The 13,739-nt window shown below is 44.9% G+C and overlaps 1 protein-coding gene across 1 annotated transcript in view; it reads left to right on the top strand.

The window, feature by feature from the left end:
- Window positions 1–13,739, top strand: part of SMARCC1 (SWI/SNF related BAF chromatin remodeling complex subunit C1) — a 95,125-nt gene that overhangs the window by 40,379 nt on the left and 41,007 nt on the right. Inside the window, exons 19-21 of the mRNA XM_083466660.1 lie at window positions 2,476–2,535; window positions 9,377–9,635; window positions 10,881–11,042. Coding sequence (XP_083322786.1) covers window positions 2,476–2,535; window positions 9,377–9,635; window positions 10,881–11,042 — 481 coding nt within the window. The remainder of the gene's footprint in view (window positions 1–2,475; window positions 2,536–9,376; window positions 9,636–10,880; window positions 11,043–13,739) is intronic.

The raw sequence follows: 13,739 nt of genomic DNA on the forward strand, positions 1-13,739 counted from the left end.
TGTATTCCAGCAGCTGCAGAACAATGCTGTTTCACTTGAGTCCTCCTTGAGGGATCCTCATTAGAACATCTGGCCAGCCACTGAGAAGGAGGTGCCTGGCTAGATGGCCCTTTGCCTGGTCCAGCAGGGACATTCTTACAATGCAGGAATTTCCTTAGAATCATAGAGTTGGAAGAGACCACAAGGGCCATTGAGTCCAACCCCCTGCCAAGCAGGAAACACCATCAGAGCACTCCTGACATATGGTTGTCAAGCCTCTGCTTAAAGACCTCCAAAGAAGGAGACTCCACCACACTCCTTGGCAGCAAATTCCACTGTCAAACAGCTCTTACTGTCAGGAAGTTCTTCCTAATGTTTAGGTGGAATCTTCTTTCTTGTAGTTTGCATCCATTGCTCCGTGTCCGCTTCTCTGGAGCAGCAGAAAACAACCTTTCTCCCTCCTCTATGTGACATCCTTTTATATATTTGACCATGGCTATCATATCACCCCTTAACCTCCTCTTCTCCAGGCTAAACATGCCCAGCTCCCTTAGCCGTTCCTCATAAGGCATCGTTTCCAGGCCTTTGACCATTTTGGTTGCCCTCCTCTGGACACGTTCCAGTTTGTCAGTGTCCTTCTTGAACTGTGGTGCCCAGAAGTGGACACAGTTGTCCTCTGTTTATGATAGCTCAACAGAAATACATGGCTGTCATTAAATATTCAGACTTGTGTCCTTTGATGTTTGTGTACCATGCACAGAACTTCTACATAGTCAGATCTTTATAAATGCTGTATGTTTGTTTTGGAACAGCTGTTTCTCTCTCTCTCTCTCTCTCACACACACCCCTATTGATCCCTTTTTTTTTTGGCTTTTTTAGCAACAAGAATTGATGCTAATTTTAAAGCTGGGGTGATATTTTCCTAGAATGCTAAATATTTATGAGCACCTGTAGAGAGTTCTGGGAGATTTAATGGACATTCTAAGCATTGCTTTTGATTGCCATATTTGGGAAGAGGAAAATAAGCAGATGTTGGGACAAGGCATGTTAGCCTTCCCCTGTACTGGGGCGCATTTATTTAGCTGAGCTTGTCTCAGTCACGAACACAGTCTTTGCTGGTGTGTTGCATTTATTAAGATTTGACGCAGGTTGTGCATTCCTGTTATCGCTTAGTTGCAGAGAATTGGGCTGATAGTAAGCTAATCTGCTCTTGGTATTTGAATTAGCAACCATATCCTAGTATCAGTGCAGGGTGTTGTATGGGAGCCATTTTGCCTTCTTTCCTGCTCTGCAATCCCCCCCCCCCCCACGGGACTATTCTCCTTTGTAGGATGTTGCTAAAAGGAGAGCTCTTCCACTTTACCTCACTTGTTCGAACATTGTCTTAAAGGGAAAGTGCCTGCATGCAGCGCTTCTTCCATTACACAGATCCGTAACCTTAGAAATAGTTAACCCTCTATTCTGATCAGATTTCCTACTGAGCAAGTGTTGATTGCTTCGGGGATTCTTGCCTCAACTGCTGAGTCAGGCTGCCCCCAGGAGCAGCAGTCATCTTTCTCAGTAGTGGCGCCCGCCCTGTGGATCGCCCTCCCCTCAGATGTCAAACAGATAAACAACTATTTGACTTTTAGAAGACATCTGAAGGCAGCCCTATACAGGGAAGTTTTTAAAGTTTGATGTTTTATTGTGTGTGTGTGTGTGTGTGTGTGTGTGTGTGGTGTTGTTGTTGTTGTTGTTGTTGTTGTTTAGTTGTGTCCGACTCTTCGTGACCCCCTGGACCAGAGCACGCCAGGCACTCCTGTCTTCCACTGCCTCCTGCAGTTTGGTCAGACTCATGCTGGTAGCTTCCAGAACACTGTCCCGCCATCTTGTCCTCTGTCATCCCCTTCTCCTTGTGCCCTCCATCTTTCCCAACATCAGGGTCTTTTCCAGGGAGTCTTCTCTTCTCATGAGGTGGCCAAAGTCTTGGAGCCTCAGCTTCAGGATCTGTCCTTCCAGTGAGCACTCAGGGCTGATTTCCTTCAGAATGGAGAAGTTTGTTCTTCTTGCCGTCCATGGGACTCTCAAGAGTCTCCTCCAGCACCAGAATTCAAAAGCATCCATTCTTCAGCTATCAGCCTTCTTTATGGTCCAGCTCTCACTTCCATACATCACTACTGGGAAAACCATAGCTTTAACTATACAGACCTTTGTGTGTAGATTGATTGATTGATTGATTGATTGATTGATTGCTGGAAGCCCCCCAGAGTGCCTGATGGGTGCCATACAAATAATGAAATGATGATGTTGCAGATGATGCAACTTTGCAAGAGTTTGTCAGGTTCTCCTTTGACATGGCATGTGCCACTAGGGCTTGTCTGTGTTTAGGGAGGCCCCTTCCAACAAGTAACACATCTGTGATGGAACAAATTGCCAATCCCACCTCTGGACAATGATAGCCATACTCACCTGTGCACTGGGTACATGAGTGAACTGTTTCCCTCCTCATTCATACAGAGCAAAAGTGCTAGCGCTGGGCGAGAATGGACAGAACAAGAGACCCTGCTGCTACTTGAGGTAAGAAATTTTGAGTGGGGGAAGATTGGGGAATTGTGATGGTGGAGATGCAGAGAAAAGGAGGCTGCTAAGTGACATTTGAAGTGGTACCTAGTTTCTGACTTACATTGAGTTAATATGTTTCTGGGTGACTTCTTGTATAGAACAAGATTGTTGAGTAGAAAGCAGAGCCTTTTCTGCAGTGGCTCCCCGTTTGTGAAATGCTTTCCCCCAGGGAGGTTCGCCTGGCACCTTCATTATATATTTTTAGGCACCAGGCAAAAATGTTCCTCTTCAACCAAGCGTTTGGCTGATTAATATCCTACAGACTTTTACGTGTGCCTGTGGGAAGTTATTGTTTTGTGGTTTTGGTTTAATTATTGTGTTTTATCTTGTATTTTATTCCAAACTGCCCTGAGATCTGTTGATAAAGGGTGGTACATAAATTTAATAAATTATAATAGTATAATAATAAGCAGTAAGTAAAACATGAGTCCTTGGTTGTCAGCTGTATGGCTATAGAATTGTTGATGGTGTTTTGTTGCAAAGCTGTGGTTGAACCTGAAAGGAGTCAATGCAAGAATCATACAAAATTAGAATTGTAGATTTGGAAAGAACCCAGGGTCATTAGTCTAACCCCTCTGCATGGCAGCTTTACCATCTGAAAGCTCTTCTGATACTTAGTTGGAATCTCCCTTTTTGTAACTTCAATTCATTGGTTTGAGTCCTACCCTTGGGAGCAGTAGAAAACAAGATTGCTCCATCATCCATGTGATAGCCCTTTAGATATTTGAAGGTAGCTATCGTATCTCCTCTCAGCCTCCCCTTCTCCAGGCTTAAACATACCCACCTCCCTAAACCGTTCCTTGGTTTCCAGATGCGATGAGGCCTTTGTAATCTTGCTGTACAGAGCCTTAGGTTGTGTCTCAAAGCTGCTTACATGCATATTGGAATTTGTTTAATATTATCTATCGGCAGTTCTTCATTGCAAAGGCTGCTGAGTGATGTACAGTTTATATGAAGAAACTGTAATGAAATCTCTATATAAAACGTTAAAAGTGCAAAAGGGTAGCGCTCATAAAATCCAGCAGAGCTATAAAAATGAAAATAAAACATGCTCTAAAATATGCTGCAGTGGCTAGACCAGCAGAAAAAGACCCTCTTGTGCTGAAGAGGCTTCAAAAATGGCATCAGGTGAGCTGCTCTGGGGTAGGTGTTACTAATGCAAGGCACCACGATGGGAAAAAATCTTCTTCCTAGGCATCCACCACCTCGCTTTAGGTGATGGGAGGCCCTGGAGGAGAGCCTCTGACGAGCAAATGGTTCAGGCAGCCTCCAGTAGGAAAAGGCCGTCCTCCATTGGCCCTCAGGCACAACAGGCAGTCATCGTTCCCCTCTACATGAGTGAGCCTGCTTGGGCTTTTGTGTTCACTCCCCCCCCCTCCCCGCCACCCCAAATCTTCCACATCTCAGGGGAGATTAGAGGATTCTGCTTCAGATTTTGAACTAGCCACAGTTCCCTATGCTTTGATCCTTATTTGTTCTCACCTTAATTTAAACAAAGCATGGGTTTCCCAAGTTTGGATGTCAAGATAAATGTACTATAAACATAATTTTTATAAAAGAGGATTAGAAAAATTTACGCAGGAGAGTTCTGCTGACGGCTCCTAGCTGTAATGCACAAGCTCAAAGCTCACCGTGGTTCATTCACATAGCAGGATACCATGGTTTTCTGTCAATGGTGAGCTGAACCATAGTATTCTGTTCCTACCCAGGCCGTCCACTCCATCATTGGGCGTTGGAACAACAACAGCAACAAAACCTTGCACACTGCCTGCTCTAGTCTGAAAATAAGAATTTTGTTGAGTGTCTTGATACTTTGCTTGGGAAGTCTCAATGGTATTTCCAGTCGATATTTTCTCCATATCACTCGCTTTTCCCTGTTGACGTTAATTGTAGCCTTGCTGTGCTTCTGTCTCGCTTTTTGAAAAACAGAGCTTAATAGCATTTTGAGTTTGGGGGAGCAAAGCAGAAAAAGAAAAAGGCATGTATCTGACTTGTATTCCCCAAGCACTCGTGGAGAAGCATCAGACTGAGCTACTGCTAGGTCAACCAGCATTAAGTAAAAAGGCACAGGATGAGGCACGGATAAAAAGTGAGGCAGGAAATAATTGACAGCGAGCCGTGGTGAGCTGAGTGTTGCTCAGACCGAAGAGGCAGGGCTGAGCCGGAAGCTCTTGCAAAGGGTTGCTCTAGTCATGTGATGTTCTAGTCTGTTAGGTGTGTTCATTGGCTGTTGTGGGGTGGGGGCTCGCCTTGCATGTTTGCAGCACCCGCCCCCAGCAAGAGCTCACCCATGCATCCAGCCTGATGTCACTGTCACCTTCTTATGGGGTGGAAGTTCTTCTAGGCCATGTGTGCAGTATTACGACCCTTGCAGATTTTTCATCGTTCAGCACTGAGTTTGTAGTAAACACCAGCTGTGCTGTTTCTCTGAGCAGGCCTAATTTCCCCCTGTGTTGCTCCAACACGGAGGCTTTCAAGATCTGTGCTCGCATATGTCGTGGCTTAATATAAATGTGGAAGTGCTGGCTGACTTTGGTGTCTGAGCAAGCCAGAAGCCCTCTTGCCAGACGAGAGGGAAACGGTAGCCGCTGGTTTCTGACAGCGCAGGCGGCTTCCTGCTTGGCGGCAAAGCATGCCTTGTGCTTCCTTGAGTAAATCAACTTGTCTAATCGGCAAGAGCGAGCAGGTCTGGTCTTTCTCTGCCTAGCCCACGTTGGGATTGCAATAGTTCTGGCAGGCCAAGCAAATCTCCTTCAGTTTCAGGAAAGCAGCCAGGATAGACTTTCTCCTCTTGCTTAGGAAACCACCCCAGCCTTTCCTGATGAGGAGTTTAGTGGCATAACTTGAACCTGAGTGGAGTAGGGAGCGAACACACAACCACCTGAGCAACTGAACAGTCATCATCTGGCCCATTGCCATCACCACATGCCACCTGTTCCCTCATGGTAAGGTAGCTAGGTGCTTAATAGCAGTGTGGATGTTAGAGTACAGTGGTACCTCTGGATGTGAATGGGATCCGTTCCGGAGCCCCGTTCGCATCCTGAGCAGAACGCAATCCGCGTCTGTGCATGCGCGGGTTGCGATTCTCTGCGCATGTGCGTGACGTCATTTTGAGCGTATACGTGAGCAGCGAAACCTGGAAGTAACCCATTCCGTTACTTCTGGGTCACCGTGGGACGCAACCTGAAAAGATTTAACACGAAGCTACTTTAACCCGAGGTATGACTGTACTAGCAAAAGGGGGAGACAGGTTCAGTCTTATAAATGGTGCGCTCATTGTCTCCCTGATTTCTTTTATACGTAGCGGGAACACTGTCATTGGATGGGGCAGCACAACAGAATTGTGCTTCCATACAGAGGTCCATTTTATATGAAAACATCTATGTTACTTCAGGATGATGAGTTTGACACTGCATTGCTTATCAACACTGGGGTGCAGTGTATAAAATAATGTCATTTAATGCACCTTACGGTGTCTGATTGTGTAGAGCAGTCGTGTTGATAAGGTTATTTGCAGCGGCAGCATATCTTACACTTTCCTTGCCGTTAATAGTGTGAATAGCCTGGAACAGCGATTTCCAGAAAGATACAGTAATGTGGTTTATTTGCAGCCCAGAGGTGTCAGTTGATCTTATACTTCCATATTTGAAAGGAGGTGACAATGATATCAGTGGCGCTTGGGTAAAACTGAACTGTTGCTATGCAAGACTGCAAGAAAGCTTCTGAGCAGCTAATTCATAGGAGGACCATCTTGTTAATTCATTTTTGACAGGGAGAGAGCCCAGCGTCTGTACTATAATTTAGCTCTCTAGACACAACTGCTTCCCCCCCCTTTCTCTCACACTTTTTAACATCCAGATAAAGCAGCGAAGCGGATATCAGTTTGTGTTTCAACCTCCAATAGATGAAGCACGTCCTTTATAAATTCTTAGAGTGCCTTTGAGGAAGTGCATATGTCACAAGCTTCAAAAAAATAAATATCCAAGTTGTCCCGTCCCTTGCCTGCCGGCCCTGTATCTCTTTGGCGCGGAGTCGGTTTTTCTCCTCCCTGCAGGTTAATCACTGTCAGATAAATGAAGTTGTGCTACATATATGTTAAATTCCACAGAACACAAAAGGAAACGTTATTGGCTTTCTTCTAAGCAGTAAGACAGATGAAACAAGCAGAAATCAAGGTTGCCATGGGGGGGGGGGAACATTTATGTGCCCGGTTAGAATTAGTGCAGCACAGAGTGGAATCCAGGTGGGGCAGATTCTTGGAAGCCCCCTACTCAGTTTGTGACCTCTCCAGCATCCTTTGCCTTTCAGGCTCTCCTGGTTACTGACTAAACCCAAGAACATGTTGTATCTGTAGTTGTTAAAAACATAGAAAATAGAAAATGTGATTTGGCACAGAAGCCAGTTCTTTCCCAGCTGCTTCTCCTAGTCCCTGACTCTTTGCATTTACAGTGTCAGTTGTTTTTTTAGCTCCATTCACACATTTCTTCCTTCTTAGAGCTGCTTCGCACATTGTGTAGTGTAGGTGTAAAACATAATGGCAACAAACATGTTCTCTAACGTTTGTATCCTGCGGGTGTATTAGTGAAGAAATTGGGATTGGCTGCAGCAGCTGACTAAGTGTACATTTTGCTACCACATGTTATAAAAGCATTCGCTGCCCCGGCCTTTCCAGAAGAGAACACCAAATTCCCAATGCAGCAAACAAATCTCACAGGAACTCATGCCAGTAACATACAGCACACAGATATATGCCTTATTTGTTCCTGTTGCGAAACCCGGGTGTCTTTATTATGGACGTCTAGTCCCTGGAACTTGAATTGCGTCTTGTAATAGCAGTACAAGTCTGGCTGTTTCCGTGTGGAATGAGCAAGGTGACATTGGATTTTGTAGAACAGTTGACACGATGGCTGATGTAGGAAAGCTCAGCTAATCAAATTGTCAGCAGCTGCTTTCATATAAATTTTTGGGTTGTTATTCTCCATATGGGAGAGAAGACTTGGAGGTCATGTTTCTCTCCAGAGAAAGAGAACCCGTTGAAGTCCTTTTTTATTTTTATTTGTACCCTCCAGTACATTTGACAGGTATGCTGCCTTTCCTTTTTAAAAAATTTGTAATCATTTTGTGCAATATTTTCGTAAAAATCAAAGTGTTTGCACTACACTATTCTCCTTGGTACCCTCCCTCACCTTAAGAACAATCAGTTCACTTTTCTTTTCCCTTTTCAACATGCTCTAGAAACAGATCTGTTGCATTTCAGATGGGAAGTAGAAACAGGATATCTCCGTCTTCCAATTCTGCCCTCCTCCAGATACTTATATTAAATTCCACAACTTATTCTAGATACCATAGTTCCAAAATTTGGAGAAAACACAAGATGGAAGAGATAATTCGGCCACAACAAAGCTTAGAAGCCAGCAAATAAAGGGAACAAACTGAAAGTTTACGCTTTCAGCTGATGGTTTACATCAGAGCGGAGTCATGTCAGGGTGGGGTGGGGACAATTTAGATGAGCCAATATGAATCAACCCAAGAGAAGGCACTACAGGAAGGAAGGACACAAAGAATATGTCAATAATAATAATCTTGGCAAGAGATGATGCTATAGCATGGACTAGTAGATTAGAGGTAATTGTAAACCAGGTTGGAGATGGGTCAAGAGAGATGGAAGGCAGGAACGATGCAGAGGTCTGAGTTGCTCAAAGGAAGAGAGATGGCAGGTGAGACTTGCAATGCATTTGAAAGGTGATAGGAAAGATTATAGTATAGAAATTGGTGAAAAGACCACTGAGGCTAAGGTCAAGGGGCAGATTGTGGGACTGGAGGTGGCCAGGGAAGGAGAAGAGCGCTTGGAGTCCGATTAGCAACAGCCATGATGATGGATACCACTTGGTCTCATTCTAGAGAAGGTAAAGCCACATGCTGGTTGCCAGTGTGTTTTGAAGTAGCAACTCTCAGATCCAAAGCTGAAATGCCAGGCGAGTGTAGGCCTTACTTTGCTGAATTTTGTTTCTGTGTTCATGGAAATATATGTGTGGGGAACCTGAATCGAAGATAATAATGCAGCAGAAGTTTTAGACATGTTTCTGAGGTCGGAGGATCTAAATGACAGCGCTTGGCTACCTTCTCTTCATGTTTCAGAGTCAATGTTGTGGAAGGAAGGGGTGGTAAAAGATCCCCACGAGTCGCTGCTGCTTGGACATTTTTAGCCACTAGGAGAGTTCAGAAGTAGCAGTGATGGCCCAGCGGTACCAAAGACTGGAGGATGGTACTTTAGGGCAAGCTTACACCATAAATGCACGTCTCCAATGTTGTGGCCTTTCTCTGACTGCTTGCTATACTGAAAGAAGGCTCCCATTTATCTCATACAATAGAAGGATCCTGCTGTCAAACAAGTTGCAGAATGTCTGTTGTTTTGGTCCAGTGTAATCACTTTTGACACTTGCTTTGCAGGTCTGGTAGCTCGCCTTTTCTGAAATAAACAGTCTCAGAATTTCTCATCTCTTCAAATTTGTTCTTTTTACACGCATTTGCTATTATTTACCTTCATTGAAAGACGTTCACAAAAATCTATCAAATTTTTTTTTTTTAAGAGTGGTCACATGTAGCCAAACCTCCCCACAGCTTACTAACACCTGCTTCTAATCTCAACAGGACCACAAATTGTTTCTATTATCTGAACAAATGTTCAGTTCCTGCTGTTCTCATGGTATATTGTTTCATTTACCAAATTTGTGAACCAACTACTTTTGCATTGCGTCTCTTTAAAAGTTGATTTCCCCCCCCTTTGTTTTTTAAGGCGTTGGAGATGTACAAAGATGACTGGAATAAAGTTTCTGAGCATGTCGGAAGCCGCACTCAGGACGAGTGCATCCTCCATTTCCTGAGGCTTCCAATTGAGGATCCTTACTTGGAGAACTCCGATGCCTCGCTGGGCCCTTTGGCTTACCAGCCTGTGCCTTTCAGCCAGTCTGGAAACCCTGTGATGAGCACCGTGGCTTTTCTGGCATCTGTCGTGGATCCCCGGGTGGCGTCTGCTGCCGCTAAAGCAGCTTTAGGTATGGAGTCACCTTCCCTCCCCACCCCCTTTCCAGTTCAATCTTGTCTGAGAAGGTCTTAATTTCATGCTTGGTGCTGACTTAGCCTTAAAGAAAATCCTCCACCGTCTCCTTGGTTGATCTGTCGTAAATTCACCAAAACTACTTAAGGACTGCCTGGAAAGATGCTGGTATATAGAAGGGTGGGGGGGTTTTTTGGGGGGGGGGACGACGACATTCTGCACACAGGCTGGCATACCTGCCCAGAGAAGCAAATTGAAGCCTGCTTTCATCTTTTCTGCAGTTTGCCGCCTGCTGTCACTTACCTTTAATTGGTTAATGTTAGTAAAGCACCGCCTAAGCCGAGTGGTACCCAAACGCCAAGCATTAATTTGTCGTTTGTGTAGCTCAACGCATAACTTCAAAAGGGCCTTGCTAACCTATTACGAATGCTTCAGGTTCTGCTGTCTGCTCCCATCCTTGATTTCGTCTTCATGCAGCTCTTCCCGAGATGCTGTCCGAGACGCTCTCAAGATTTCTGAACAAAACAGCCCTTGTATTATTAATTGCCGCACAATGGCAATACGTGCATTAGAGTTTAGTGTGTGAGAGTAATGCGTTTTTAAAATAACTTGGAAATTGCCTTATCCATTCTGCAGGCAGCTTCCCCAAAAGGCTTCTCTGCATGTCATCTTCCCTGATCAGTCAATTCAAAGTGCTGGCGCTAAAATTACCTTCCTTTTTATGTCTCTTTTTCATGGCTCCTCTCTCAAGGCTGGTGCTGCTTTGTGCTTTGAGCTTTTGGGCCATTAATTTTGGGGTCCTCTTGTCTGCCTTGCCCGAGTCTCTTGCCACAGCTCCCTTTGTTCTGCTATTCATTGGCCTGTCCTGCTGTCAGCTCCCTTTGTCCCCTTCTCCCACTCCGCTCTTGGCTTTGTGACTCACAGCTCCCTTGCTAAACGTCCAATAAACAGGAGTAACTACAATAGTGTAAAATGTGCAATCGGATCATCCAGCAGGGTCATCTTAAAGAAGCCTTTCTCAAACTGGGGGTCCCCAGATGTTGTTGAAATACAACTCCCATCACCCCTATCTAGCAATGCCAGAGCTCAAGTATGATGGGAGTTGTAGTCCAACAACATCTGGGGACCCACAGGTTGAGAACCGCTGTCTTAAAGAGTTACCTGTTCTATTGGTACATGACTTTGAAACTCCTCCTGCCTAAAAACAAACTTCTAAGCTTTGTCCTTTTTACTTTGTTTACAGAGGAATTTTCCAGGGTCCGAGAGGAGGTACCACTGGAACTGGTTGAGGCCCATGTCAAGAAGGTGCAGGAGGCAGCCAGAGTCTCTGGAAAAGTGGACCCCACTTACGGACTAGAGAGCAGCTGCATTGCCGGAACGGCTCCAGATGAGCCAGAGAAACTTGGTATGTCCTTAGGGGTTGCCGTCTGGTGCTCCTGTCCATCATGCTTGTCTCTGATTTGTGTTTATGTCAACCAAAGGGAATAATAACTAAGGGAAAAGCTATAGTAGAACATGACTTGCTTTATTTTGGGGTGGGGAGCAGGCAGAATTAGAGATTGGGTTGTTCACATAAGCCACCATATTTTTGGCCATTGAGCGATGAAGAAAACCAATATGTAATTGTGACTCTGAGAGTCACATGACAGCTCGCACTCTGTAATCATTATTGCCTGCATCGTTCATGAACTCAAGAAAAATGAAATGTTTGATCTTGACGGGGGAGTTGGAATTATGCCTGATACAATGGTTGAGAATCCGTGGGGTGTCAAAAGTGTGTCAAAAGTGCCAGAAGCTTTGGACTACCTTATTTATTTCCCAGAAAGTCGTTTACAATATGAGACGTTTGGTTTTATGCTTGGAGATTGAACATTATTCTCCCCATTTGGAATAATGATCGAAATACCACACCAGCATAGATCAGTATGTGGCAGGCGCAAGTTCAGGAAACAGCAAATTAGGGGTCATCTTGATAATTCCTACATTTAAGCAGATTGTACAACACAATGGAAAGCAGTCCTTGAGTGAGAGATATTGCTTCTGGTGTGAGACTTGAGAGTAATTAGGGCATGGTTCCTTCCATTTTCTGCATACACAATAAAGCAGAATTTTACAGCTTTGTCAAAATATAATTACTGAGCACCATGGTGAATACATCCTTTGATTCAGCCTCCTGCTAAGACCAAAATGCCACAGTGCTTAGTCTGCAGCACACTGTTATGTTTGTAGGTTTCGTTACCTACTTTTAACGTTTCTGCAGGCAGTGCCAGTCAAGGTACAGAGGAGCACGCAGTTTGGCTGATGGACGTTCGGTTACTTTGTGCCCTCCTGAACGATAGTGTCTCACCAATTTTGTCTATTGAAACTAATTTTCCTAGACTCCTGCTCTTCTCTTCCTCCTGTACCCATCAACCTTCAGCACCCACACAGTTTACAGTAATCTTCCTTCCCACAATTACATATGATAACAGCAACAATACCACACGTTGCCCCAGTCTCTGAGAACAGGGAATTTCACTCAAGCTGCAGTAATGTCAAGCACTGACACTTGAACTCGAATCTCAAGGCTCCACACCCTTGTGAACATCTCAGTAACTGTCCTTATGCTTCGTTTCCCTTCTGTGTCCTTTCCATGTGCCTTATAGGTTTCAGGTAAACACCTGAAGTTGTGATTAGCTTCATGGCTGTCTAGCTAATACTGTGCTCCAGTAGATCTGGAACTTCCTCCTAGAGAACCAGACCAGGGCGAGGTTTTGTTTTTTTCTGGCTCTGCTGAGTTCTGTGCTTTTAAGTGGAGATGATGACAATATTATTATTAATAATAATTTATTGCTTGTACCCAGCCCATATGACTGTGTTGCCCCAGCCACTCTAGGCAGCTTCCAACAAAACATAAAAGAGCACACAATACAGCAGACATTCAAAGCTTCCCGATACAAGGCTGCCTTCAGATGTCTATGGAAGGTTGTATAATTGGTTATCTCTTACAGGCGGCCATCCGCCAACTCATCAGGGGCGACTATGAATGTGGCAGGGCGAGTGTCCTCACCCCCACTGTGTTCTCCACGTGATTAACATCAGCTGGAGGAACAGGCGCCTGAATAGGGCTCTTTAGCATTGAGTGCTGAATATTTATTTTTTGAAATATTTAGAGACCCCGCTTCCATTAAAAATACAGTAAGAGGGTGTACAGCATGCAAAATTACAGCAAGGACAGCAGAAACATAAGTTAGAAGCCACGTGTTTTCCCTTTCGCTCGCTAGTGGCAGATAATAGAATTTGAAGCCCTTCCTTGGCCCAGAGAATAAAACGTGAGATGCAGATTATTTCTGAATGAGAGAAATGAACTGGATTTTTGCAGTTAATGTTAGCCAGTTAATGTGATTTGTATTGATCTGTGACTAATGGAATAAATTAGGGCAGGAGCAGATGGCTCTCTGTGGGGAGTGGCTTGGCAAAATTGAATTGGGTCACTCGACGGGCTGCAGCGCCTCGGCTCTCAAACAGCTTTTCACCAGAGGGTGCAAGGCGAAGAAGCCCTCCGCCAAGCCTGCGCTTGCTGCATGGTACATGCCTGCCGAAAATACTGTTTATATATTTGGGCAGCTAAAACCAGAAGGGTTGGATTTAAAACATTATTGCTCTAGAGTGCTAAAAACGCTTCCTTGGGGGGAAGGGTGATCCCTCAGTAGTAATTACTGTAGCTGAGCCGTAAAACTGCAGCATGAGCAACTGCGTTGGCAGTGTTAGCTGGTAGTCCCAGCGCCCATCCCTGAATCATTTAGCAGAGCCATGATGGGCGGCGTAGACCGCGGGTCACACCACACATTTACATGTAACAAGTGAGTATGTAACACACACCTGCGGCAAATGTGCAGGTAGCTGAGAAAATGCCACTGCATAAGGCATGAAGAAACCCTAAGGTTAAGCGAAATATTTTGCCATTCCCATGTCTTCGTGTTGAAAGAGTGGAGAAATCCTCACTCGCATCGTTCAGTGGTTCTTCGGACTTACTGGAGGCTTCAAATGCAGCACACAGGGTTGCGCGCCGCCGCCACCACCCTGGAAAAACGCACTGGGAAGGCTGCAAACTTCCCCAGTC

The sequence above is a fragment of the Podarcis liolepis genome (genome assembly GCF_965112155.1).
Source record: "Podarcis liolepis genome assembly, chromosome: 12".
Classification (NCBI taxonomy): domain Eukaryota; kingdom Metazoa; phylum Chordata; class Lepidosauria; order Squamata; family Lacertidae; genus Podarcis; species Podarcis liolepis.